General features: G+C 40.3%; 1 protein-coding gene across 4 annotated transcripts; it reads right to left on the bottom strand.

The window, feature by feature from the left end:
- On the bottom strand, positions 1 to 26,663 carry ZBTB21 (zinc finger and BTB domain containing 21). 4 transcript variants are annotated; one of them, XR_013543608.1, is made up of 6 exons: positions 26,503 to 26,638; positions 16,648 to 16,760; positions 15,910 to 16,048; positions 8,955 to 10,146; positions 6,822 to 7,979; positions 3,660 to 3,771 (listed from the first exon to the last, which is right to left on the bottom strand). XR_013543608.1 is itself a non-coding variant. In XM_020814755.3 (5 exons), the coding sequence occupies exons 4-5, from the start codon at positions 10,131 to 10,133 to the stop codon at positions 6,996 to 6,998; spliced, it is 2,163 nt and encodes a 720-aa protein (XP_020670414.1). In that variant the 5' UTR covers positions 10,134 to 10,146; positions 15,910 to 16,048; positions 16,648 to 16,760; positions 26,503 to 26,638; the 3' UTR covers positions 1 to 6,995. The 4 variants fall into 4 exon arrangements, 3 of the variants coding, with proteins under 3 accessions (XP_020670414.1, XP_020670412.1, XP_020670413.1); XM_020814755.3 differs by having other exon boundaries at positions 1 to 7,979; XM_020814753.3 differs by having other exon boundaries at positions 1 to 10,146; positions 26,503 to 26,663.
- Positions 26,664 to 26,752: the final 89 nt, after the last annotated feature.

The following is a 26,752-nucleotide window of genomic DNA, read 5'->3' as shown; positions in this document are numbered from 1 at the left end:
TCACTCAAAATAACAAGTTTATTTTACTCCAAATTTTCTTAATAAAGATCTAGATAAAGAAAGCATACAGTAGAAAAGTAATACAAAGCAGCAAACATTACATTAAAAGAAGAATTCTGAAACTAGGAATTCAGTCCTTAAAAAGTTAGATGGATTCCTACTTAAAACTTGACATGTACGTATTAAACCAGTATATAATGTATACAAGATATACATAATTAAAAAATTAGACATTTTGAATGTATGTTTTATATCTTCAGTTTAAAATCAAAAGAAACTTCAAGAGAATTTAAGTTACAGTCCTTCTATGTTGGTGGTGGCAACAGCAAATGCCTTAACGAAACAGCCCTGAATTAGACAGGAATACTACCAAGAAAAGCAACCTTTTGTTACTTCACTTTCAAAACATATTTTCTAGCCACTTATAATAGTTGTCTGTAGAGAAAGAACCACCACCAGTTCATAGACACTTGAAAGGAAACTGTGTGTGTCATCATATAAGTGCAATGAAATTCAACACAACAACAAAAGCACAAACTTGGTGCAATCCACACTATTCAAAGCCCAGAGCTATATATATAAACAAAATGTCTAGACTTCCAACTGCTTTACTGTGCAATTGCTAAAGCTGTAATTAGAAACATATTTACTTAGAAGCAAGTTTTACATCAATGGCCCTTCTTTTAAGATAAATGTATCGCCACAGGAAGTCATATTCTAAATACTTTTTTTCATGATATAGTGGTAACAGTCAAGGACCTTATGGAGTGCGTATACTGAGTGTTCCTTTACAGCAGGTGTGAACAATATGTAGCCCTCCAGACATTGCTGGACTCCAACCCCATCAGTTTTAGCTAGCATAGCCAATAGTGAGGAATTATGTAGGCTAAAGTCCAACAACATCAGGGCTGCAAGACACCAGGATGTTCCTCATCCTCTGCTTTAAAGGGAAACTTGAGTCATACAAAGAATTTTAACAGCATAGCAATAAAAAATGATCAGACCATTGCAATAAGTTTCAGATTTTAAAAACATGATGCATTGTCACTGCAGGAGAAATTATCCCTCCCTCCACCCCACCCCCAGTATTCAAATAATAAAATGTAAACAATGTTATTGAACACAGCAGGCAAATATAAAGGATTTAGGGTTAGATATGTACTCTCCCTGGGCCCCAAATGCTAAATAAAATATCAGAGAGGCATTGGTACTTGGGACAACACATTACCCTAGGATCCTGATAAACACAGCTGGCAGGCTTTCTAGATTCAGAAACTGGCAAGATATATTTAACTAGCTATGACTACAGGAAAACCACTTTCATATCTTAAGAAACATGTATTAAACTGTATCAGGACTTCAAGTGTGGTGCCAAATTTGAAAAGAGAAAAAATAATCAGTAATTTAAAATAAATCAGGTTATATTGTTTCAGTCAAGCTCAAATTGAACCTAAATAACTGAAAGTGTTATGAAGTTTAGAACGAGAAGTCCTGGCTTTTGGTTTTGACCATTTTGCAAAGTAAAACTTATCTGCATTTTCTTAGGCCTGGGAATTAGAGATTTAATTGCATATATATTCATCTCTTTTAAAATGCCAGGTGATCACGCTGAAACACCACAGGACTTCCAATAACTCTGCTTCGTAACCCCAGAATGCGGTCATAAATTGTGACAGAAAGAACCAGTACAAATACTGTATAGAAAAGTGGCAAATATGGTTAAAATAGGAAGTCTTCCAATGGTCCAAACTTGAAGAAACAATCTCAGTGAACTAAGCAAGGCTACTCTGAAGCAAATGGCTTGTACACAGCATGCAATGCTTGCATCAAAAGGGATTAAAAAACTCAGGCTACATTTTTAAACACTGTTAACCTGGAAGTAAGATTTATCAAAATGGTTTGGACTAGGCCTAGTCTATTACGCATCTGTTGATTGTAAAGACTCCTTTTCTGAAATGCTCCCTCCCCCTTTCAAAAACAAAAACAATTGAGGTACTTCCTTAGTATGCTTTTAATATCTGCATGCTAAGCTTTTAAAATAAATAGTGCATTAAGAATTTTCTGCTGCCTTCTGAAAAATCTGTCTGTGGTTAGAGCTTAACCAAACACTTGACCAGAAAGATTTAAATATTTAAATATTTTGTTGATTGTAGGGTTCATATGCAGAGGTCTGTTGAAGATTTGCTCCAACTATTTAATGAGCTTGACATAAAACTGTTTTAATTTCATGGGCCACTTTTCCTTATGTTGACATGAAATTCTGATTTATGTACTTATGTGAAAAAGGACTTAATTTTGTCAATCATGTTAGACTAAAATAAAGAGAAAATAAAAATGTATATTTCAAAACACCTTATGTTTCACATGCCGTATTCTAAAACCTTAAATTTTTGAAGAATTGTGATTACTTGATAACAAAAAGCCAGAGTCCTCTTTCTTAAAGAATGAGAACATTTCAGTATTTTCATCACACTATTGTAAAATTGAACATGGTAAAGAAATCAATAGGTTTTTTTTATTATGATGATGGTCAATCTAAATATATACCTTGAACAAGATTCAGACTATATAATAAAATCTTCCTTAATTTATAACTTTAAAACATATATTAATCTTTAAGTGGCAGTATATTCATTCCATGTTCACCAAAATAAAACACTCTTAGAGATTTGAAAGTATTGAATAAAATGTTATAGAAAAACATCAGTCTAAACATTTATAAAAACTCTAAGAGGCAGGGTTGGTTTCCAAATATAATTAATAAGAATGGTTTTTTTAAAAAAAACATACAACATTCACACCAATAGAAAAATACATTTACTGCAAATAGTACATTGTTGTTAAAGGAAAGCCCTATTTCTTTTCTTTTCTTTTCTTTTAAACTAGTAGACTTTTAAAATCTGGTATTTATTATCTTACTACAGTAGTGCTCCTGTTGACATTTCTAAATTTCCCTCTTTACGTTTAAACCAGTTAAGCATTCTGTTGAGAGTATGCTTTTCTTCCCTAGGGTTGGGGAGAACTTGTCTTGGCAAATATTTCAAACAGAAATTCAACAGGGAAAGCTGCTTCCAGCAAGCAGGCAGTAATGATGAAATGCTCACCCAATGAATGATCATCTGCCAAAGGCACAGGAGCCATGCTTGTTGGGTGAGGGGGTGGGGGAATCACATAATAGGTGATACAAACTCCAGGCCCCTGCAGCAAACTAAATCTCTATAACTGGCCTCAGTAGGGATAAGAATGGCTGCAAGGAGGTTACATCAGTGAAATTGACTATATAGTGCTTTGTGTACAGCCCACCAGAAAATCTGTCAGGATTGGCTAACTCTCTCTTGTGTAGTCTTGAGCACTGCAGTCAAGCCCACAATTTTGCAGAGGCATACATGACATTAAACGGACACAGATACCATCAGCATAGATTCCTCTTACAAAGTAGCCAGAAAGAGTGCTCTACTTATTTCTGCTGACTGTGCCCACTACATATTACCCAGTTCAGATTTTCAATTTTCTATGTAAGTGCTATGATAAAAAGAAGGAATGCTGGTTTGTAAGGAAAAGATCCTGTATGAGCTGATCCTAAGTCTTTAAATAGAACACAATTTGATGAAGATATAGCTGTAGTTCCATTTCCTTTAAACAAAACAGGGCCAGGTTCATTCAAGCTCTTCTCAATTATTTTATTTTGGAATTAAAATGAATCTTCAGTTATTATTTTCAGCTGTTGTGGCTCAAGGCTCATAATGAAAAATACCTGCTTCCCCCACAACCCTAGAGAAGAAAATAAATGTAATAAGCTCTTATGCTTAAAAACTGTTCAGAACCATACAAAATATATTACTATAGCAAACCATTTAACTTCTTCAAATAAGAATAAACATATTTACAACTTATTTTGGGAAAGCATCAAGATATTTGTCGCTGCAAACTGTTGCCACAAATGTTTTTGAAAGAATAACTGCAGCACACATACAACAGTCTTTTCAGTACTAGTAACTGATAAACTTCATTTTTAAAATAATAAATATGGTCCAAGATAAAGGGTACAATCCTTATTATACTTTACTTGGGAGGAAGCCCCAGTTTACCTAGCTGGACTTATTAGTAAATACAAATGTGTTTGCACTGCAAAACATTAAGCAAGCACCTGACTGAATGCTCCCAAAAGAATCTTATTGGAGTACTCATGGTATTTGTGGATTGTATGAGATATTCCCATGCTTCACTGTAAAACCTGCATAATAACCAGTGGCTGGTCTAAAAGCTATGACAGCTCCTCAGTGTCCTCTTCATTCTTACCACAAGGTGTAGCCTGATCAGGAATAACTTTCAAGAGCCTCACTGTTTATAACACAGCTGCTGAGCCACTGGATGTCTCAGCTGCCTAGCATGCCTGCAGTCAGCTGTATCAGGATGCCTTGACTGATAAAAGCTTTTATCAGAACTAGCAGAATAGTCATGCTTCACGATCATGCCCAACAGTTCTACACAGGGCACCCTTTCATACATAATGCTCAGTATTAATCTTCCACATGAAATCCACTTCATGCCTTAAAAGAAGGGTGGAGAAACTTTGGTCCTCCAGATGTTTTTGAACTTCAACTCCCAGGTGTCCCAGCCAGCCAATGGTAAAGAACAGTGCTAGTCTGTAATCTAAAACATCTGGAGAACTAAAACCTCTCTTTCAGTAGATGGGAGTTCATGGGGAAAATAGAATGCCTTTCACAGTTCTAAAGATGTGGATCATGCTTCACACAACTGAACATCCACATGTACTGTATGTTTGCATTTCTGAAAAGCTGTTCTTCCTGCCAGGTCAAAATCTCCTTTCAAAACACTGCCAAATTTTAAAAGAGCTTGCTATAATAGTGGCATATAGCTGTTCTTCCAAAAACACAAGAGCCCACTGCACTGGGCATGGTGGCACAAGCCCGTCCCTGCATCACCAGGTACTCACCTAATTTTTTTTTTAAGCTCCTCCTGTCCTTGGGTGACCCTAAGCATTTTCATCCTAAAATAATGGGAGTGTGAGGCATTATTCAAAACATGGCATAATTGCCCCATACCCCATAAAGAACTTGAGGGGACATGCTGAGCATTTTTTTAAAAATTCTGTAATTTTTGTGGGTGTGGGGACCTCAAGCAGAGCACAGTCAGCACTTTATCCGTTCTTCCCTACTTCATCCATCCTTCTCAGCTAAAAGATAATCAAAATGATTGTACAGTCTGCCTCCCAAGAATGGATTCTCCATTCATCTCCATGGAGGAAACAGATGAATGAGGACCCCTGTGCAGGCTGAAAATGTTTGCAGACATCTAAGTATACTGTTATCTTTGGAAGGGGTGTACAACTTGCAAAGAGGTACATAAATTGATGGAAGGAACATGTACTGGAGTGAATTAGCTTTACATTCTCTTAAAAGGAAGCATGATGGGAGTCAAATGCCACAATCAAATGCCACAATCAAGAATACTTAGGTATGATTGGGCCCAGTGAAATTAGTGATCTTAAGCTTTCAAGAACACAGCTCACTTAATTGCAGCTCAGATATTTTAACTATTCTTTTGAACATCTGTACACACTATTCTTTTGAACATCTGTACAAACTCAAATTATGATACAGGACAGAAAGATTCCACTTACTGTGGACCTTCTATTTATGAAATACATTTGAGGCATTGCATTTCTCACTCCATTCTGAGAAAAGTATATTTAATAGAGATTTTGTATGTTTAAAATTCATTTATACATATGTAAATATTTACACTTAAACTTTCCATTTAAAACTATTTGTAGTCTTTGCAGGGCTCACTATTGTCACCTAACGATTGTGCTGAGAACCCTACTGGCTAGTAGTGTGTATATCAAGTGTAGTGGTCTGCACTGAATTACCACTAGTCCATGAACACCCAATTGTATCCCTCATCATACACCAAATCATGCAACTGGCAAGTAGAGACTTATTAGTGGCAATTGGCTGCTGCAGTTTAACACCACTATACTCACACTAACATAGTTAACCAATAGGATTCTGGCCAGTAGGCAATATTATCCTTACACATCATATTCATAACTAGCGTATCCATACATTCTATTGCATTAAAACACATCCACTCCAACACACATCAAGAAGAAACAGGCCACACCTTAATTCTGACACTGACTCAATGCTGTTCCATGTTAAAAGTAATACTATTTGTATTAGGATTTCAGCTGCCTGTTGCTCATCTCATAATTCTAGTTACCAAAATATCTATAGAATATCCACCTCCAAGGATCAAATAAAGCCATTTACTTTGTTCCTACACTCTTCTTCAAAACCTCTTCGAAAGAGCAGAAGGCAGGCACACAGGCTGCTACTTTGTATATAAAAGTTCAAATATTCACATATTGCTAACCATTTTACTATGTCTTATGCTATATCCATACAGAAAATACTAGTAACAAAAAGCCCCATGTTAATAAAAGTTTTCAATAATGGTCAAGTTAGTTGAAATGAGGTTTTATTTATTATTGCTAGCATTCAATAAGATCAAGGTCAATACAACAAAGCCCTCAAACCATTTTCTCCTTAACTTCATATGAAGGACTAATATGTATATGGAGTTCATCAGAGAGTTAAGCACTGTGAATACAACAAAACTGGTTTCAAGATTCCCATTACTCCTGCTCCTTTTAATAAGAAGCCATATATACCAGTATCGCATAAAGGAAGATGTCACCAACTTTTAATAAATGTAATTGTTGTATAACTAGGAAATCCTAGACCACCAAACTTGAAAAAGTGAGAAATACTCTACCAATAATACATTTAGTTTACCTTAATCTCCACAACCAAAGCAGCATCACGAACATCAACTTCAGTTATTCAGGGTTCTTTTCCCTTTACGTATGGCCATGTATTTCATTTCAATGTTGCAACTTCAGATACATCATGGGAATTAACAGATTTAAAAACAAAAAACCACTTCCCTGTAGGCACTCTTAATGCTTTTTAATTGTGTGTCTGCTCATGGCTCCAAAGGCTAAATGCAGTTTTAAATGTCCTATGGCAGAGTTTGCACATGTATTGTCTTTTGAATGTGATGGCTGAAAGTGGTGGAGCATGATAAAAGAGTGTGTCAGATTCCTGTGGAACAAATAATTTCTCGGTAGCTGAAGGGGTTTCTGACAAGCCTGTCGGGCTATCAGGTTCTAAAGGCTGGATTTTGGGAAGTGGTGGAGGTGGAGGCAAAGGTGGTGGTGATGGGGAATTCGCTGATGCACACATGTCAGGTTCTTTACGTACAGGTTCCTCCGCGGCTTGTGTCATATGTGACTGGAAATGACTCCACAGACGGAAGTTGGTTCGGAAGGCCTTGTTGCACACATGGCAAATGAAGGGCTTCACAGAGCATAAAAGCTCTTGGTGACGCTCTAGTTGCTTGTGTACAGTAAATATTTTCCCACACTTTTCACAGGGCCACAAACCAGTATCTTTATTAGCCACCCCTTCCTTGGACTCGGGATTACCTTCTGAAATCTCCTCCTCAACATCATCCGCAGGTTCTTCTTTAATTTGAAGTTTAAACTGTTTGGAAATACTAAGATCTTCAGGGTGGCAGGAAGAGTCTTCTGAATCAAAATTTATTTGCTCTGAGGAATCACTGAATACACCATCTTCTTTGGCAGCCACCACATTGTTCATTTTGTTAGGCTCTGGCTGGGAATGCAGCCTTGAAGCACTACTTAGTTCACCGTTGTGTTCTAGAACGGGTAAAGAAAAATTCTCTGTTGGAGCCATCGTATTTTGATTGTGGACTTCAACTTGATGACGCCAAATGCTGAAGGAAGATTTGAAAGTGCGCATACATTCTAGGCAAGTCAGCTTCTTGTATTCACATGTGATTTCATGGTCATGTTTCAGCTCTAACGAAGAAAACCGAAGGCTGCAGTAAGGACAAACGGTTGCGTTCCGGCAGAGCCGCTCATGGTTTCCCTGTTCAATGAGAGAGGAAAGTTTAGCATTACAAAGACGACACTGATAAGCTTTTTTATTTTCTACTGGGCTCTCAATATGGGCATCCTCTTTTGGTTTAAGAGCCTTATTTCCTCCAACTGTTTTTTCCCCTGGGTGCATTTTTATATGCTGCTTAAATTGTGACAGGAAGCGATATGCTTTCCCACAGTAGGTGCAAATGTAGGCTCCTCTGGTCCTTGACCTCAGGTTCCTTTTAATGACTTGTTGTGCTTGTGAACCAGCCTGTCCCTGCTTGCCACGCCTTAGTTTAACAATTAGAGCCTTTTTAATCTCTCGCTCTCTCACTATGTCAATTAGTTTCCTTTGGAATTTTTCATCCAATACAATGTGTGAACTAGAAGCAGGTGAAGGGTTCTTCACAATCCCATGCTGTGTCTGGCAGTGTGTCCATACTTTGAAGTTTGTGTGAAACCTCTTATGACAAATGTCACAAGCATATGGTTTTTCAGGATTATGGTACATGTTGACATGACGATGAAGGCCTGCCGTTGACCTGAAAATCTTAAGGCAGTGTTTGCACTTAAACTTTTTATTAGGTTTTGTTTCTTCTAGTTCACTACATTCACCTTTGCTAATGTCAGAATCTGGGTAGTCAGCAAACTGTGTAGGATTTGCGTTTTCCTCAGAATTCTCCTCTGATCCAGGGGGAACATGTTCATCCACTTTAATTTTTTTGAGTGGCAGTCTTCTGTCTGCTTGAAACCGTCTTTTAGCTGGAAATCTACTGAGATCTCTAAAGTCATCTTCAGTTTTAAATGGGCTGTTTTTATTGCCAGATGAAGCATCTCCCACTGTGATTCTTATTATTTCAGAAGGATCTGACAGTGGGCTGCTAGGTTCAGTTTTTATCCGTATTTCCCTAAGAGGAGAACTGATTCCCCTGTCTGTTGACTGGGATGCACTAAAGGACCTAAGGCGATGTGGGTGCATTACCTGTGTTGTGTCATCAGGAGCTGCCTTTTCTGAAGACTCTTTCATAGACACCTTTGGGGGTATCACATTTAAAGTTCTCCCTTGTGTTTTGTTCACCACTGTGGATCCTTGGGAAAGTTTCAGGTCAATAGAAGATGAATAAGTGGGAACTTGACTATCCATGGACAGTGACCTTCGAAGGAGACTTTTTACAAGTGGTCCACTCCGATCAATACTTTGGTTTTCAGGACCAGCGACCCTAGATGGGATCACTAATCCTAACTTGGAGTAGTACAACAAATTCCTGTCTTCTCCTGCACCAGCTCCTTTCCCAGTCTCACTTAGTAAAAATGTAGATTCTGATGAGCTACAGAGAGGCATGACTGGTGGACAAGGCCTTTTCAAGGGCACTTCTGCTGCCTTTCCCTTTAGGAGTTGATCACTTCCTCCTGGTTGATCTGCAATCATTTCCTTGTCTACAAATGGTTTCTGGGACAAAATTGTATTCCTTTTAGTTCTTTGATCATCCACCGCACCTGAAGTTTCATGAGACTTTGAGTATCTTAAAGAACTATCTTTCAGCCATCTCCTTTCATTTAGTGATAAACTATGCAAACACTCAGTTGACTGTGTTACTTGTGGTCTCTTTGTTTTGACAGCAACTGAGGATAAGGGTTTAGAACTATGGCTTATGTCTTGTGGGGCTTGAACAACATTTTCCCCCTGTGTTTCATTTTTGGTCTGACAAACAATGACACTCCTTTTCTGTGAGTTGTTTTCATCTTCCTCATGGAACAGTATTTTTTTAATGGGACATGCAGGTAAAGGAACTTGAGGACTTCTAGAAACAATGTTGGTGAGAAAAGAAATTCCAAGACTGTATCCCACTTCTTGAACTCCAGCAAGGCTGCTTTTCTCAACAAACAAAGATGATGAATAAATATAGTTTAATACATTGTCAAAAGTATCCGGTTCACAGAAGTCAAGTTGAAAAACTGACTGAGATTCATTTTCTTTTTTAGTGAACAGAGTCTGAAAGTATTCACTGCTGGCAGCCAAAACATTTTTATGAGCTCGAAATTTTTGGTCTCCTACGATAAGAACAACGTCACAGAGTTGCCCTTTCAGACGTTCCTCGTTTAAAGCACTTAGGAGAGAAATAGAATGTGCTGGATTTATATAATGCAGAAGTCCCTCCATGGTTTAGGTTCACCTGGAACACATGAAAAGAAAAACAATGTTATTTAAGTATAGCTTGAAAGGAAATAAATGCAAACACATCTCCCCAGTGAGATTATTAACAATTAGATGACTAATAAGTCAGGTACTCTTTGGGGACAGGTTTACCATCATCCAACTAACATGCTGACTTCCCATCATCCAAAATTGTGTTTGGGTCTGTCCATTTTTCTGCAAAGTGTCAAATAAATCAATAAATGCCCAACCCCAAAAGCAAACTGCATGTTGATGCTTAAATTAAGTGGGAATAGCCAACCAGCCGCTTTGGTTTCATCCCAGTGATCACACTCTGGAACCAACCCAAATCAGGCCGATCTTACCTGTCTCTATAAAAGAGTATCCCTGGACAGGAAGCCAAAAAGATGCAGGTAGGGATGCTCTGGGAACTGAGCAGTCTTACTTGTCATTTCGAACGCTGATTTCATCATGCTTTTAAGGCTATAACCTTAAACACACTAGGGAGAAAGCACTATCAAACATAATGGAACTGGCTAGCATGTGCAGGCCATACTGAATACAGGTACAGACTGGGCTAGATCCAAACTAAGGGTGTGGCTACATAAGAGTTAATCCCACATTTTGGTCCACTGTGCAGATGGGCTGGTTTACTCCTGTAAAGAATTGAAGGATACTGGGAATTGTAATCATATAAAGATTAAGTCTTTTGGTTGTTCTGGGTTTTTCGGGCTCTTTGGCCGTGTTCTGAAGGTTGTTCTTCCTGACGTTTCACCAGTCTCTGTGGCCGGCATCTTCAGAGGACAGCAACCTGTACTCTGGCTGTCCTCTGAAGATGCCGGCCACAGAGACTGGCGAAACGTCAGGAAGAACAACCTTCAGAACACAGAGCCTGAAAAACCCAGAACCATTAGATCCCGGCTGTGAAAGCCTTCCCAAATATAATGAAGTCTTTTAATAAAATAAAATTCCTAATAAAAATATAATTCTTATAGAGGACTTGTCTCTTGAACAGCAGGACTTACACCTAAATCCAGTGGAGATTTGAGAAGGTCACTAAGTTGCTACTATATTTGAGCGGTCCTACTTTACAAAGCTGTTGTGCTGTCTAAGGAAACACAAAGCCAATGCTTAGGTACTTTGAAAGTAAGCAAAGGCTTTTCTTTAAGGTCAGGATAGTCCATGGGGTTTATGCTATGCACTTCTGAGGCCTAAAGTACGTACCTCAGAGATAAAGGTGGTAGTTTTGCACCAGTGACGCCCTGTCCAAACATCATACAGTGGTGCCTGGACCATCCCTACTTACAACCATTTTGAGTTACAACCAGCTCCGGTCGCAAAATTTTGCTTCGACTTGCAGCCAGAGCTTTGAGTAACAACCAAAAAAAGGCAGGGGAAAAAAGCGGGAAATTCAAACCGCTGGTGGCAAAGAGGCTGCTTCTTTGTAGCTCTTTCACCCCAACGGTTAGGGAAAGGGAGGCAGCGGTGGGGGGAGGCAGTGGAGGGGGTGTCCCTCGGCGCTCCTCGCCGCCCTCCACGGGGCTGCTGCTGCTGCTGGATCCCGGTCCTCAGCCTCGGGGGCAGAGGGCCCCCCGATCCTGGCTCTTGGAGAAAGGGTCTTCCCGTGACATTGTCCCAGGCAAGGTGGGGCCGCACTCAGCCCTTGGCCCCATGACAGCGGCTCCCTTTCTCTGCCAGCGGGTGGCTCCTGAGCAGCAGGTGGCTCGCTCACCAGTGGTGCCCGACACCACATCCTGCACCAGCTGCTCACCGGGGTGCCTGCGTTGGGCCTCAGCACTCCCTGCTGCCCTCCGCAGGGCTGATGCCGCTGCTACTGGGTCCCTGAGCAGCAGGTGGCTCACCCACTGCGGGTGCCTGATGCTGCCTCCCACTCCTGCACCGGCTCCAGCGGCTGCTCACTGGGGTGTCCACGTTGGGCCTCAGCGCAGGAGGCGGAGGAGCACCCAATCCCAGCTCCTGGAGGCAGTGCTGAAGGAAGCCTACTGTTTGCTTTTTAAAAACTGTTCTGGGTGGGTTTTGCAGGGTGGTCTTGGGATTGGGTGGGTTATGTTTCTGTGCTGTGTTGTTGTTTGTTTTTAGGTGATTTTTTTTGCAGCATGGGACTTACGCTGTTTATTTTTGGGTTATGTGTTTTTTTCAGCCCCAGCGCATTCCTATGGGCTTGCAGTGTTTACTATTATTATTATTATTATTATTATTATTATTATTATTATTATTATTATTATTATTATTATTATTATTATTATTATTATTATTATTATTATTATTTGGGGGAGTTGTGTTTTTTTTTTGCTGGAATTGATTAATTGCGTTCGCATGCATTCCTATGGGAATGCATGCTTCCACTTACGACCATTTCAAGTTACGTCCATCTTCTGGAACGGATTATGGTCGTAAGTCAAGGCACCACTGTACTCTCTTTAGGGAGAGGTGATCGTTACTCCTTCTCCTGGTGACCACAAGATGCAAATGCTAGTGTGAATCAGTTTGTTCCCAGAGCATTTCTACCTGCACCTTTTGACTCCTTATTAGCGGCTACTCTTTTTTTAGGTGTAGGTAAGATAACTCTCTTTTGGTGTAATTGCTGGGATGAAACCAAAACAGCTGTTTGGCTGTCCCTTTGCTAAAACCACTTAACAATCTTCAGAAATGGCAAGCTTCCTTGCTGTTTGCCTTTAGAGGGCAAGGGAGAGGAAGTTTTGCATTTCTTTTTAATTGTTGTTAATCTATCAGCAATGCCTTGAAAGGGCTTTTGTTGTTTTTTGCAACAATTAAAAAGAAATGCAAAATTTCCCCTCTCTTCTGCTCCAAAGGTGAATGGCAAAGATTTTTGTTTCTCAGGAGACTTGAGCAGCTTTCTCCTTTGTGCTTTGCCTAAGCTGCTTAGCAACCTTGATAAATGGGAACTTTTCTTTTAAAGGGACTGTGCTAAACAGGGTTACTTGCCTTGTGGTGTTTTTTGATCTTTGTATATAAGGATGACCCGAAATGAAATGCCACAACTTAGAGTAGCCCTCTTTAGCATATCTTTGTAGACCAATCCATGCTGGTATAACTTGGTGGTCTAGTCACACTCTAAATTAACTACATATTTCCCCATTGCAATTTATGTTGAAAGTCATACTGTAAGACAAGTTGGTTGAAATCTTGCTAGTGCAGCGCCATGTGTGCAACACTGCCTCAGCTTTTTATCTAATTTCCCCTCCCAGGTTCCAAGGCTCCCTTTTATCCCAGGGAAGCCTTGGGAGAGCTCAGGGAAGGGACAGGGGAATTTATAACATCTGAAAAATCATCACTGCTAGGACTGGCACTAACCGTCGCAGTTTTGGGACATTAATTCACTGTCCCTAAGGACCCCAAAGGCTTCCCCAGGACAAAAGGGATTTTTAGAGGATCTTGAAATCTCTGAGGGAGAGAATTAGAAATTTTTAATTAGCGCAAATGGCAGGCTGGATAGTTCAGTGATTTCGTATCTGACTGCGAAGCCAGAGGTTGGGAGTTTGATTCCCCACTCCACATCCTAGAACAGCCAGCCTGTGTGGCCTTGGGCAAGCTGCACAGTCCCTGGATTGCCCCAAGAAGAAGGGAATGGTAAACCACTTCTGCGTACTCTGTACCTAGGAAACCCTGAAAAGGCAGCCATAAATCAGAATAGACTTGATGGCACATGATTATTATTAATTATTGAGAAAAAGACAGAGCTGATGATGACATCAGCTCTGCATTTGCTGGAACTGTGTCAATAGGATTTCGGCCATTAATTTCCATAAGAAGTGAGGTGCTGCGTACACATAAATGCTATAAACAGCTATAAGAAATGCAGGCCATTACCTATATATACTGTACAGTGGTGCCTCGCTTAGCGACATTAATCCGTTCCAGGAAAAACGTTGCTAAGCGATTTAATCGATAAGCGATTTTGAAAAGCCCATAGAAACGCATTAAAACGTGTTTAATGCATTTCTATGGGCTTAAAAACGGACTTTATGCGAAGATCCTCCACAGGGGTGGCCGTTTTCGGTGTCTCTAAAGCAAGGTAAAACAGCGGGTGGCCATTTTGTTCTTCCGGCAGCCATTTTGGAACCGCCGATCAGCTGTGCAAAAAGGGTCGGTTTGCCATGATCGCTTCCCCGCGATCATTGCAAAGCGATTTTTCCCCATAGGGGCTATCGCTAAGCGACCGCTCTGGCAATGGCCAAAACCCCATCGCTAAGCGATTTCAACGCTCAACGAAGCGATCGCTAAGCGAGGCACCACTGTATTTTATTATATACTTCAGTACCAGTCAAGCTGTTTCCCACCACCATCAGACATAAGAGACAAAAAAAACAAGACTTCTCAAATATCTTTTGCTTTCCAAACCCCCCACCCCCCCAGTAGTATGTAAAATAGCACACTAACCTGTTAAAATCTATTTTCCCTCCCCTCATGGCTGATCTGAAAGTATTTGGGCTGTAATCCTATATATAATTATCCATGAATTGAGCCCTGCTAAATTCAACTGTGGCTCCCCTCTACACCTACACACCTAGCCTTAGAGAGGCCAAGTGTCACATTCAAGAACCCCAAGAGTATGTGAAATATGTATTGATTAGACTTCTGCATATGCAAAAAGAAGAAGAAGAAGAAGAAGAAGAAGAAGAAGAAGAAGAAGAAGAAGAAGAAGAAGAAGAAGAAGAAGAAGAAGAAGAAGAAGAGTCAAAGAAAAAAAAGACCTTCTTTTACTATCCATGTAGTTTAGTTGTGCTGATCTGGCTCAGAAGTTCCCGATGCTGATTTTTGCAAGTGCCACTGATCCTAGACTCAAAATGCTAGATCAGGAATTATGAGCATGCAGCCAAGGGGATGTTGTCAAAAATGATAGTAACAATTACATTTTCGGGTTATATTGGTGCTTCTTTTCTCAGACGTTCTTCCTTGTGAGATTTGCAAAATAGATTTAGTGTCCAATACTAATCTTAATCCAGATGGACAAGCATTGGCAGACTCACATATAGAACATTTTCCAGCTAACCGCTTCCCAACCTATATAACTGTGTATTATGACCAATCATGTACATTTGTAATTTAAAGTGTGCCTTTATTGCCTTTCCAGTTTTGCCTAAGATTGTGGAGTTGACTCATGCAATTTATCTCATTACACATGTACATCATAATTAGTTGTACCAGAATCCTATGAAAGTATGAAAATCCACACCTAGAAAGGCATGTTTTTGCATTCCCCTAGCTGCCCAATGCATGCCCAATTGTGGGATTTTCTGTACAATCAGGGCATAGCTGGCCACGGCACATGACAAAACAGACAGCAAAATAGATACAACCAGCTACATAACCGCCCTTCTACAACTGCATAAACTAACAGGATTCTGGCCACAGAATTGTTGAACTAGTCAACAAGTCCAGTGGCCCCCAACCTTTTCCCAGCTGTGGATCGGTTGGAGAGGTCCATGCAGGGGGGGCGGGGCACCCCATGCTCATGGGTATATGGGGCTCACGTTCACAGGGGGTGCTTGTGGGTAGGCGGGGTGCGCTTGTGTGCATGCACGGGGGCAGGCGCTCATGGGGGCAGGGAACGCTCACACACATGTGTGGGGGAGCGGTAGATCTGTCTCCATGGCCCACTCCTGCCAGGGCCAGGGCCCTCTACCAGGCCGCAGACTAGGGGATGGAGACCCCTGATCTAGTCCATTCCCCAACTGACACACAATATCTACAGCTTGAACATTCCAAACATAAAGCTATTCAAACTCTGTTTAAATACCTTTGATGAAGGAGAGTCCAGAATCCTCTGAGGCAGTTCATTCTACTGTATAGCAGTTCTTGCCATCAGGAAATTCTTCCTAATGTTTAGTTGAAATCTCCTTTCTTGTATGTTGAAACCACTGGTTTGGTCTCGCCCTCTGGAATCATTAAGAGGGAAAAAAGCCTGTTTTCAGCAGGGTTTCTTTCAATTTCCTGGCATATACACTGGGAAGCATATCAATATATATAATACAGATGTAATCAAAAATGCAAATCAGGTTTATTGTCAATATTTACAGACTTTCAGCTGTTTACAATAAACAAATCAAACAAAAGTAATTGAAATAGCTCCCCACAAGAATTGCTTCAAGTGGTTTCCCCAAATTCAACTGAAAATAGCATGAGAGGCTTTACAGATGAGATTTTGGAGTTTGTGCTGTATACCAGAATGGATAGGATACCAATGCACGCAGGTGTTTATCACATATTCTGAACAGGAAGGCTGGTGAATTGTTTCAAAAGCCCCTCAAAGTAGAAAACATACAGTTGGAACAGAAAAGTCCAGCATGTGGTCAGGATGGAGCATTCCAGACTGCGATATACTTCCATGTGTGATCACACCCTGAATCTCACAGCTGCTTGTTCATTTAATGTTCAATCAGTAGTGGTGCACTGCATTTCAAATGGCCCTTGGACTTAAAAGTTAATGCTTCGCTTCTAACTTTAAACAAATGAAATTAAAAATAAATAAGCTTACCATAAAACTTCTCTTTACTCTTGAATACACTTCAGAATTCTGGAAACATCAAGATTTTGGGTTGTACCTGCTTCTTAATCTGCAGTTTCCTTGACAACTGTATTTTAAGTAGTCTGGAAGAAAGGAAAAAGTGTACTTTAAAAATAAAACAAAGGTACAAAACATTTTCCTGTTTTTGCAGCAAGTTGTACTCACTGTACTAATTTTGTCTCAAAATCGTTATTTCCCCTAATTCTTTTCCCCCACATTTTTTCTGGAACAAAAGCCATTATATTATCTTGATTAAATCAAATAATTTACATAGTGTAGCACATTTGAAATTTAATGTATGTAAATATATATTTTAAAAATTGCTATACTGACTTCAGAATCTGTAGCATGAATCTGTGTATTTTCAGCCCACAAAGTGCTATTGTAATTGGGAAAAATAAACATGTTAAATGATTTTTCTTTATCATACTAATTATGAATTTTCCTCTAGTAACTGTTCATTCTCCTGGGCAGATTATATGGAGATAGTGGTGCATTTTCTGTTTTGCTTGAAGCGGCAAAATGCCTGCCTGAGTGTGCATTAATAATCACACCAAGCGTAATTGTGTCTCATTTGGCTGCAATTCCTTCCTTACACAAGCGATTCCCATGTTGCAACATCTCGTATATTGTATGCTAGCTGTTTCCAGTTTATAGCACTAATTATAATCTATAAAGCCCTACACAACTTGGAACCAGGTTATTTGAATAGTTTTAAATTGGTTTTAATTATGACTGAGGGCAACTTTTAAAAGTAGACAATCTGGATAAAAATATAAGAATTACATCAATGAGTAAAATACAGTGGTGCCCTGCTTGACGACAGTACTGTAATCCGTTCTGTTAAAATCACTGTAGAGAGAAATCATCATCAAGCAGGGGGGGAAACCCATTGAAACACATTAAAAACCGGTTAATGCGTTCCAATGGGCGAAATCCCTCATTGTCTAGCAAAGATCCTCCATAGGGTGGCCATTTTCTGGTGCCTGTAAAGCGAAAAATCAGTCCTGAAAACAGCAGGGAGCCATTTTATACAGCGGGCGGCCATTTTGAAACCCGACGATCAGCTGTTTTTAGATCATTGTAATGCGAAGAATCGGTTCCCGAAGCAGGGAACCGATCGTCGTAAAACGAAAATTGCCCTTTGAAACATCGTTTTGCAATCGTAATAGTGATCGCAAAAACATGGTTGTGAAGCGATTTCAGTGTCAAGCAGGGTAAGCGTCAAGCGGGGCACCACTGTATTTGAATGACAACATTCCTTATAAGTCTGACTCAGTTTTAAGAACCACAGCAGTTCTTCTCTCACACATTCATTTGAGGCATGTTCGATGGGAACAATGCGAGAAGTTTACCATGTTTGCTCCCACATTCTGAAGTTCCCTCCAGTGGTTATGGAGATTAGGTCCATCTCTGATGTTCTCTCAGTTGGCTAAGATATTCTTACCTTTGATTTGTCAGTTTACTGACATGGATTTTTAATGGCTGAGTGTACAGTAATGTATTTCTTAATTATATTTATTTCTTTTTAACCAATTTTATTCTATTTCTTGATTACCATTTTGTCTTATCCTGTATTTCATGGCTCCTAGTTGTCTTGGACTCCATTTGTATTAGAAAAGCAGGATCTGAATTTAACAATATTAAAAAGCTACTGTTTACCTACACTGAGAAACAGTGCCAAAGGGCACTTTCTATTTATAAATATTCTGGAACTTAGATATCTCAGTAAGATGAACTTATGTTGAAGGTGGAACATCACCTCCAGCTGTTATCCCTGACAGTCCAAGATGGCATTGCAGATATTTGCCAGCCCCTATTACTTTCATCTGGAAAAACAAAAAACAACTACCAGCACCCCAACAAACAAACAGATACCAATGTACCTTTTCATACACTTGCAAATAGGTTGCATTACATCTTAGATTTCCCTACTCAGCCACAGTTAGCTTCTCTTTCTTTCTTTGAGCCTCTTATTGTTCACTGGAGCCTTCATCCTTTTACCAGCTGTCCAGAGAGCATTTGAAAAGCATTCCCCCCACCCTCCCAAAAGAATGATTAATCATTTCCCTGCTAACCAGCTTTCTACTAAAATTTTCCCTTTCTGCTTGTGATTCGATTTGCTTGTGATTTTGGAGTGAAAATGCTAAGGAATAGATTGTTCAGAGAAAAAGCTTCCTATAATGAAATGTTGGCCATCACTTTCATTTAAGAAAAACAAACAAAACAGAACTCTGGCTACATGCAACAAAATGGATAGATGGATAGATTAACTTCCACCTACCTCCTTAAGCAGAACTTTCCATGTCCAGCCAATTCTGTATCTCTGGTTGCCTCTTATTCTGTTCTAAGGCCTTATTGCTGACTCACACAAAATTTTTATGTAGTCAAATCTTTATTTAACAAGCTAAGGGATTAACAACACTCACAAATATTGCTGCTGTGCTTCTGAATGCAGTGTGGATATCTTTAGTTAGCCATAGCTTCCTGTTTTGTCTAAATTGAAAGACTATGGCTACCAATTTCAGAACAAGCTAGGACCACCTTAAGCCGATGCCAAGTTGTAGTGCAAGGCTCTTGGTTTGTTAAAAACCATGATAATCACAATTTCCTTGTTTTGATTAAGCAACAAGCTACAGTTAATTGAAACCTTCTGCACTGTATTCAGGTGGACCACAGAGGTAGAGCAGTATGTGTCTGTTAAGACCTCAAGCAGGTGAGTAAAAGGCTTATTTCATCAATACGCAATTGTTCTAAACAGACTTTTATGCTCACGGCTGAAGCTCTCATCTTTCTTTTCTCCCCTTGTACATGCTCTCTCATTCACCCCACTGATCAAACCGTGACATTTTGTTCCAGTTCTCACTCTTCACCGTCTTGCAATTTCACATTGGATCACCTGGTGCAGCAATTTGGAACTGCTGCCATTTATCTCTGATACCTCAAGCAGGAACATTTGTTCATTGGCTCCCAATCCTTGGTTGCACAACCAACATGATCAAAGGGGAGAAATTCTGGCTGTTATTGTCTAATAACATCTGGAGCCTGAAGGTAGAGCACCACTAATTCATACTCCTCTAATCTTCTGTCTCTGATCTTCTGCAATTGGTACCTCAGCTGTCTCACATCTGTCCAGGGCTCTGAAACAATTCACCAGCTCATCCGCTAAAACACCTACATGCATTGGTATCCTATCCATTCTGCTATACAGCACAAACTCCAAAATCTCATCTTTAAAGCCTCTCATGCTATGTCTCATATTATCTCTCCACCTTCATATTTTCATAACTATCGTCCATGTCCTTTATTCCACCAACAACACTAGTCATCCCGGCAACCTTCCCTCTCATCTGGGTAGCGCTGCATTGGGGCTGCATAGCCACAGTCAGCGTTGTTCCTTATTTGGTTCCAGTCGCAGCCGGAACCCCACACCTGCAGGATGGGGCCCATGCCCAGCACTGGCAAAACATTAGAGGAAACATTGCATCCAATTGGTTGTTGTGGGGTTTGCAGGCTCTTTGGCCGTGTTCTGAAGGTTGTTCTTCATAACGTTTCGTCAGTCTATGTGGCCGATATCTTCAGAGGACAGCATTCTGTGCTCTGGTGTAGTTGGCTTGGGAGTGGAGCATTTATGGCTGTGAGATAGGCTTTTGTCTTTTTCTGTAGATGGGTGATTAGTGTGTCTTGTTGTGGGTGTATTGTTGTGATAAGATGGAGAGATTATCTGTCACTGTGGTTGATGGGTGTCATTAGCTGGTCTTTTGTGTGCAGTGATCCCCAGTCCTTGTGGCTGGGTAGAGTTCGTTGACCTTTTGCACGCTGTATTTTTGAGAGCTGAGAGCCAAGTTTTGTTGAGTTTCAAACTTTCCTCTTTTTTGTTGAAGTTCTGCTGGTGCTTGTGGATTTCAATGGCTTCCCTATGCAGTCTGACGTAATGATTGCTGGTATTGTCCAGTATTTCAGTATTTTGAAATAGAATTTCATGTCCAGTTTGTTTTAGGGCATGTTCAGCTACTGCAGATTTTTCTGGTTGTTTTAGTCTGCAGTGTCTCTCATGTTCTTTGATTTTGGTGTGGATGCTTTGTTTTGTGGTTCCAATATATACCTGGCCACAACTGCAACGTATCCGGTATACTCCTGCAGTGGTGAGGGGGTCCCTTCTGTCCTTTGCTGACCGTAACATTTGTTGTATTTTTGTGGTGGGCTTGAATACTATTTGTAGGTTGTGTTTTTTCAAAAGTTTCCCATGCGGTCCCTGACCCCTTTGATGTATGGCAGAAATACTTTATTTGTGGCTGGCTGTTTTTCTTCTTCAGTTTGGTGTTGTTTTCTTGGTTTGATGGCTGTTGCGATTTCATTTTTGGAGTAGCCATTTGCATGTAACATGGCCAAAGAGCCCGAAAAACCCCACAACCATTAGACCCCCGCAAATACATTGCATCCAGTTGTTTCTACCCACTTAAATAACTATATGCTTTCTCCATTGCTACCTTTATGTCAGGAACAATCTCCTAGAACATATAAAATACTCTTCCCCTGCCTTTTCTTCCTTAACCCATAACTTGAAACCTTTAGTCTTCATCCTGTGATGCAAGTAAATCAAGGTACATGCAAGTGATCTGAATATTTATTTTTCCTGATCATCACCTTCACCTGTATGGTGGAATACACACACACATAAGAGGGTAAGCAGTGTGTAATTTAGTGTGCACAATTAAAAGGATGCTGTGTGCGCGCTTCTTTTTAGCAGCACTCCTTGTATGCAGTGTACCAATTTTGAAACTAAAGCAAATTTTAAAAATGACTTAAGACAGAATATGCAGTGCATGGTAAAGGAGTCAGCTGACCACCTGGGAAAAGAAACACTACAGCCTGAAATATGCTCATCCGCAATACACAGGAACTGGATCCAGAGTAATATTTAAAATACTTAAAATAAGCATTTTTAAATCATTATATTTCTGAAACACTGTTAAGAACACTGGTTATACTTTTTTAAAAAAACACTAAACATTAAGTTTCAATAATAATAGCTGCATCACATAGATGGGTAACTACACAAACAGATCTTTCAAGTTAGTATTTTTGAACATATTTGTTAGTTCTATTGATTATAGATTGACGTGTGTCATAATTATTTTAATTATGACACACGTCAATTAATTATTTTAATTTAATTATAAGCCGCCCCGAGTAAACATAGTCTAGAGGGGCGGGGTAAAAATCTAATAAATAAAAAAAATAAAAATACATTTTTCTTACATACAGTGCTACAGTTTTGTAAATGTTACTGTTGTACTTCATAAAGTATACTATTTTTGGAAACTTTTGACAAAGCCTAACTTCTAACCTTTTGTTTGTGTCCATGAAGTTTTCTTGGCAAAGATACTGGAGTGGCCTGCCAGTTCCTGCTCCAGGTGGATCAGGTTTAGTCAGAACTTTCCACTATGACCTGTCCATCTTGGTTGTCCCTGCACGGCATAGTCCATAGCTTCTCTGAATTACTCAAGCCCCTTCACCACGACAAGGCAGCAATCCATGAAAGGGGTAGCTTCATGTTGGTAGCTTCATCGAAGCTACCAACATGAATTTGACCAAACTCCGGGAGGCACTGGAAGACAGGAGGGCCTGGTGTGCTCTGGTCCATGGGGTCATGAAGAGTCGGACACGACTTAATGACCAAACAACAACAAACTTCGAAAATAGTCTAATTTACAGCATCCTTATGCAGATACAATTATACAAGGTGCTACTGTAATCCTTTTTAGGTTTCTGCATTTGAACAGGAAAAGATTGAATGACATAAAAACACAGTGTAAAATTTATAAAATTCTCATTTCTTTCTTATTCCTTGTGTATGTGAATGATACCACAAGGACAACTGTTTCATCCATTCCCAACTTCAAGTGGTATAATGTAAAAGCTTTGATCGATAAATTCTCATATACAGCAAAAGATGACATATTAAAAGCCATACCAAAGGATCTGCACATTCACATCTCTTGAACACACCTGTTGGAGAAATATGATTCACTGATATCCTCTGCTTCCATTACAAAGCAGATATATGCTCTGAATTTATTTACAATAGTATAAAGATGTTACATGGGAAGTGCATATGCATGGTACTTCTAGCCCAGCACTTGAAATCTGAATGACTCCCAGGTTTTCATGCAGGATTCTTTACTGGCCCTGCATTAAGATCCCTGGTGGTTTCTCATCCAAATTCTAATCAGACCTTCTTAGTTTCCAAAATCAGATGAGACTGAGAATGTCCAGGATAGTATGATGGCATACATCATTACACAAATAAAACTGAGTGTGCTTTGATGTATTTTTTTGTCAGCTACACATTACACACCTGAATAATCCAGGTCTTTTTGCATGGGCATTCACTGTTTTTTGTTCAGCTAGCAGCAGCCACAAAATTAAAAGATGCCTGCTTCTTGGGAGGAAAGCAATGACACAAACCTTGACAGCATCTTAAAAAGCAGAGACATCACCTTGCCGACAAACGTCCGAATAGTCAAAGCTATGGTTTTTCCTGTAGTGATGTATGGAAGTGAGAGCTGGACCATAAGGAAGGCTGACCGCCGAAGAATTGATGCTTTTGAATTGTGGTGCTGGAGGAGACTCTTGAGAGTCCCCTGGACTGCAAGGAGAACAAACCTGTCCATTTTGATGGAAATGACTAAACAACAAAACAGGGGCTAGTGTTGTTTTGTCGCAATTCTGCTCATACTGCTTTTTTCGTGTGGTTTTTATTTGTGTCTTCATTTTTGGTATATGTGAGTCTGTGGTATCTATGAGTCCAAAGCTGCAGTGGCAGGTGTTTCCTAGAGTGACATTGATGGCGGGGCACCTTTTTTCAAAAAAACTCTTGGCAAATGGCACAGTGCTGAATTGATATAATTTTATTTATTTATTTATTTGATTTGATTTTTACCCCGCCCCTCTAGACCGTCTACTCGGGGCGGCTTACAAAATAAAATAAAATAAATTGTAAATTGCAGTGTTTCTGTCATAGCACCAAACTGGAAAAGAATAATTTAAAGATTTTTTGAAGAAGAGACAAGAGGCATTCACTTGCTGGGCCCACTGTACTGGCATACTGCACTCAGCTGAAGGATTTCCCATCTTGTGTTGTCAGAACACCCTCCTTCAAGTGCACGCCTCTTTTTTTGTGTGTTTTAATTATTCTTTTCCAGTATGGCACTTTGCAGACAACCACTGCAGTTTTACAAGCTGTTATACCAATTCAGTGCTATATCATATGGCAAAAAGTGGGCTTTTTAGACAAGAAAGAAGGTGATGTTGATGACAAAGAGGAGTGGGTAGTTACAGATAAGCACGAACTACCAGTTTGTGTTGGTTCATCCTTCAGACAAACAGGTGTTCAGTGGTTCCCAGCCTCACCTCCTATGGTAGTGCTCACTCAGAAGCAGTACCCAGAGGAGGAGGTGCAGGAAAACTGCCTCTGAATGGGTGCCCGCCAGAGAACGTGGGGCCGTTAACCGTTTAACACATATTTGTCAAAAGAATGAACCAGCACAAACAACTGAACTGGCAATTTGTGTTCATATCCATGCATGACCGATGACCACAGTGAGAATTATAGCAATTTAAGGTGTAGTTTCAACTCTCTTCCTGAAAACTGGCAAGGAAAATTAAGCATTCTATGTGAACAGGTCACACTCTTGAATACCTAAATATGTTTTCTGGCCCTGTTTGACTAGAAACTAGTGGCTTCATTTTGATCTTAGCTACCACAAGTAGTTAAGTAGTACTGATGCACACAGCCTTCAATTTTCTTAATGTTCTAATCCAAGTTCTCTATCAAAATAAGAGATCTGTACCATAAATGAAGACTGTTGATTACCTTGTCCTCATACACTGTGTGTAGAGATCCCACATCTGCAATACAGTTGTTAGCAAATATGCCCACCTTTACCCAGATTAAAAATGTGCACGTAATGGCCTCTCTTTATTACTCCCTCCACCCCAGAATAGAAATACTTTGACCAACTATGGTGGCTGAGGAAGTCTCTGTGTTGCAGTCCAAAGACGCTGTGTTTTAGATAAGATAGAACACAACATCCTAGAAAAGACCCTGATGTTGGGAAAGCGTGAAGATGGTTGGACAGTGTCATCGAAGCTACCAACATGAATTTGACCAAACTCCCGGAGGCATTGGAAAATAGGAGGGCCTGGCGTGGTCTGGTCCATGGGGTCACAAAGAGTCAGACACGAATTAACAACCACCACCACCGTATAGAAAAGCCAGCTTGTGTGGATTATGAGAAGCTACACAGTTCTAGAGCACCCCTAGAAGAATGGTAAACTATTTTCAAGTACTTTGTACGGTACTTGGAGAAACTTGAAAAGGGTCACCATGAATCAAAAACAACTTGGTATATTGCTATTATAATTAGCTTGCCCATTGAAAATCTATGCCTTTCCAGTTTTTAGAACCAGTTTACATTTGAAGAACTGGCCTGTTGTATTTACTTCATGTTTTATCATATTTTAGCATGCAATGAAGCTAAAACCACTTGATTTATTGTGCCTTCCAAATAAACACATATAGCCTCAGAAAAGACACATTTTACACTTAAGCCTGACAATACCCTCTATACATACTAAAATCAACTCAGGACAACTTGTGCCAATTCCAGATCTTCACATAAACTGCTAGAACTATTTTCAGCACAAAGAGCTACTGCTAGAAATCTCAATGTGTTAAAACCAAGAACTAAGTGCATTTGGCCAGGCACAGAGTATATAATGGCTCCCTCTCCCATAACCAGAATCAGCTCGATGCACATCCACATTACAACCAGGAGAGAAGTCTCTTAGACCAGCATCCTACGGTTGAGCTGAACTATAGAATAGACCCATTTATTTATTTATTGAATTTGTACCCCACCCGTTTAGTCAACTGACTACTCTGGGTGGCTAACAACACATAAAATAAACAATTTAAAATATAGAACAAGTAATACATCAATAGACAAGAACTCAAGATGAACAAAATAAATCAAGAAATGGCTGGAGGGAAGGCTTGCCTAAATAGCCAGGTTTTCAGTTGGCCTGAAACATTAATTTTAAAGCATTATTAAATGTCAACAGTTCTGCAAATGCCTCACAGCCACTGTATTTATTCCTGTTGAAAATAGCAACAAGATACTGGCCTTCAGAATTCAGAACTAGTTTTTGCACACTAGAAGCTGACAGTTTCTGAGCCTCCCCAACCAAATCCAGGAATCCCTGTAATTTATTAAGGGGAAGAACAATGTGGGGAGTAACATATTAACTGCTCTCTCCTTAAACCTAGACCTCCCTTCCCCCTCTTCTCGCTGCCTTTGCCCAAAATGACATCATAAAGCAGTCCACCACACCCATTTCCCTGCGCACGCTCACAAGGCCCTCATAGCCCCACTCATAGAAATAATCCCTAGTCTAGCGCGTGCGCAAATATCCCTATCTGAAAGGGCAAAGCACCGGCGATGTGAGGAAAAGGAACCACACGCTAGGAATGGGCAGCGCACATGCGCATTAGGCAGCCTGCGGAACTCCCAGGCATGCGCGCTCTACATTGTAAGCGAGAAGACGGAGACCAACGCATGCGCTGTAAAGGGGTGGGAACCCCCTTTTGTAATTGGCGCAGGCGCACATGCCAGGTTCGGACCGCAGCCCTGCACGGTGGGGGAAAAATATACCTCAGAGTTACGTCAGGAAAAGACGCCTTTGTGCAAAGGGAAACTTGCGCCTTCTTCCAGCAGGAGGCTCGCCTTAAAGGAGCAATAATCGGGACTCATTACTCACCTTTTCCGGTGCTGAACAGGCACCCCTTTTCCAACTCCCTTCGGCCGTCTTCTTTTACGATTCGCCCGCGCGCGCTGCCGCCACCACCGCCGTGATTCCATCCATCTTGAATTTGACGTCATCCCACACCAGGGATGAGGTCATCGCAGCCAACGCTCGTCACGTGCGCACGTTCCCGATTGGTCCGAGACGGGCGGGGCGGGGAGGAGGGCGAAGGCGAGCCTCAGCGCCCGAGTTTGAACTACGAGGG

Source organism: Pogona vitticeps, chromosome 3 (assembly GCF_051106095.1).
Source record: "Pogona vitticeps strain Pit_001003342236 chromosome 3, PviZW2.1, whole genome shotgun sequence".
NCBI classification, from domain to species: domain Eukaryota; kingdom Metazoa; phylum Chordata; class Lepidosauria; order Squamata; family Agamidae; genus Pogona; species Pogona vitticeps.
The sequence above is the reverse complement of the archived record's forward strand: the minus strand, read 5'-3'. Positions and strand labels throughout refer to the sequence as shown.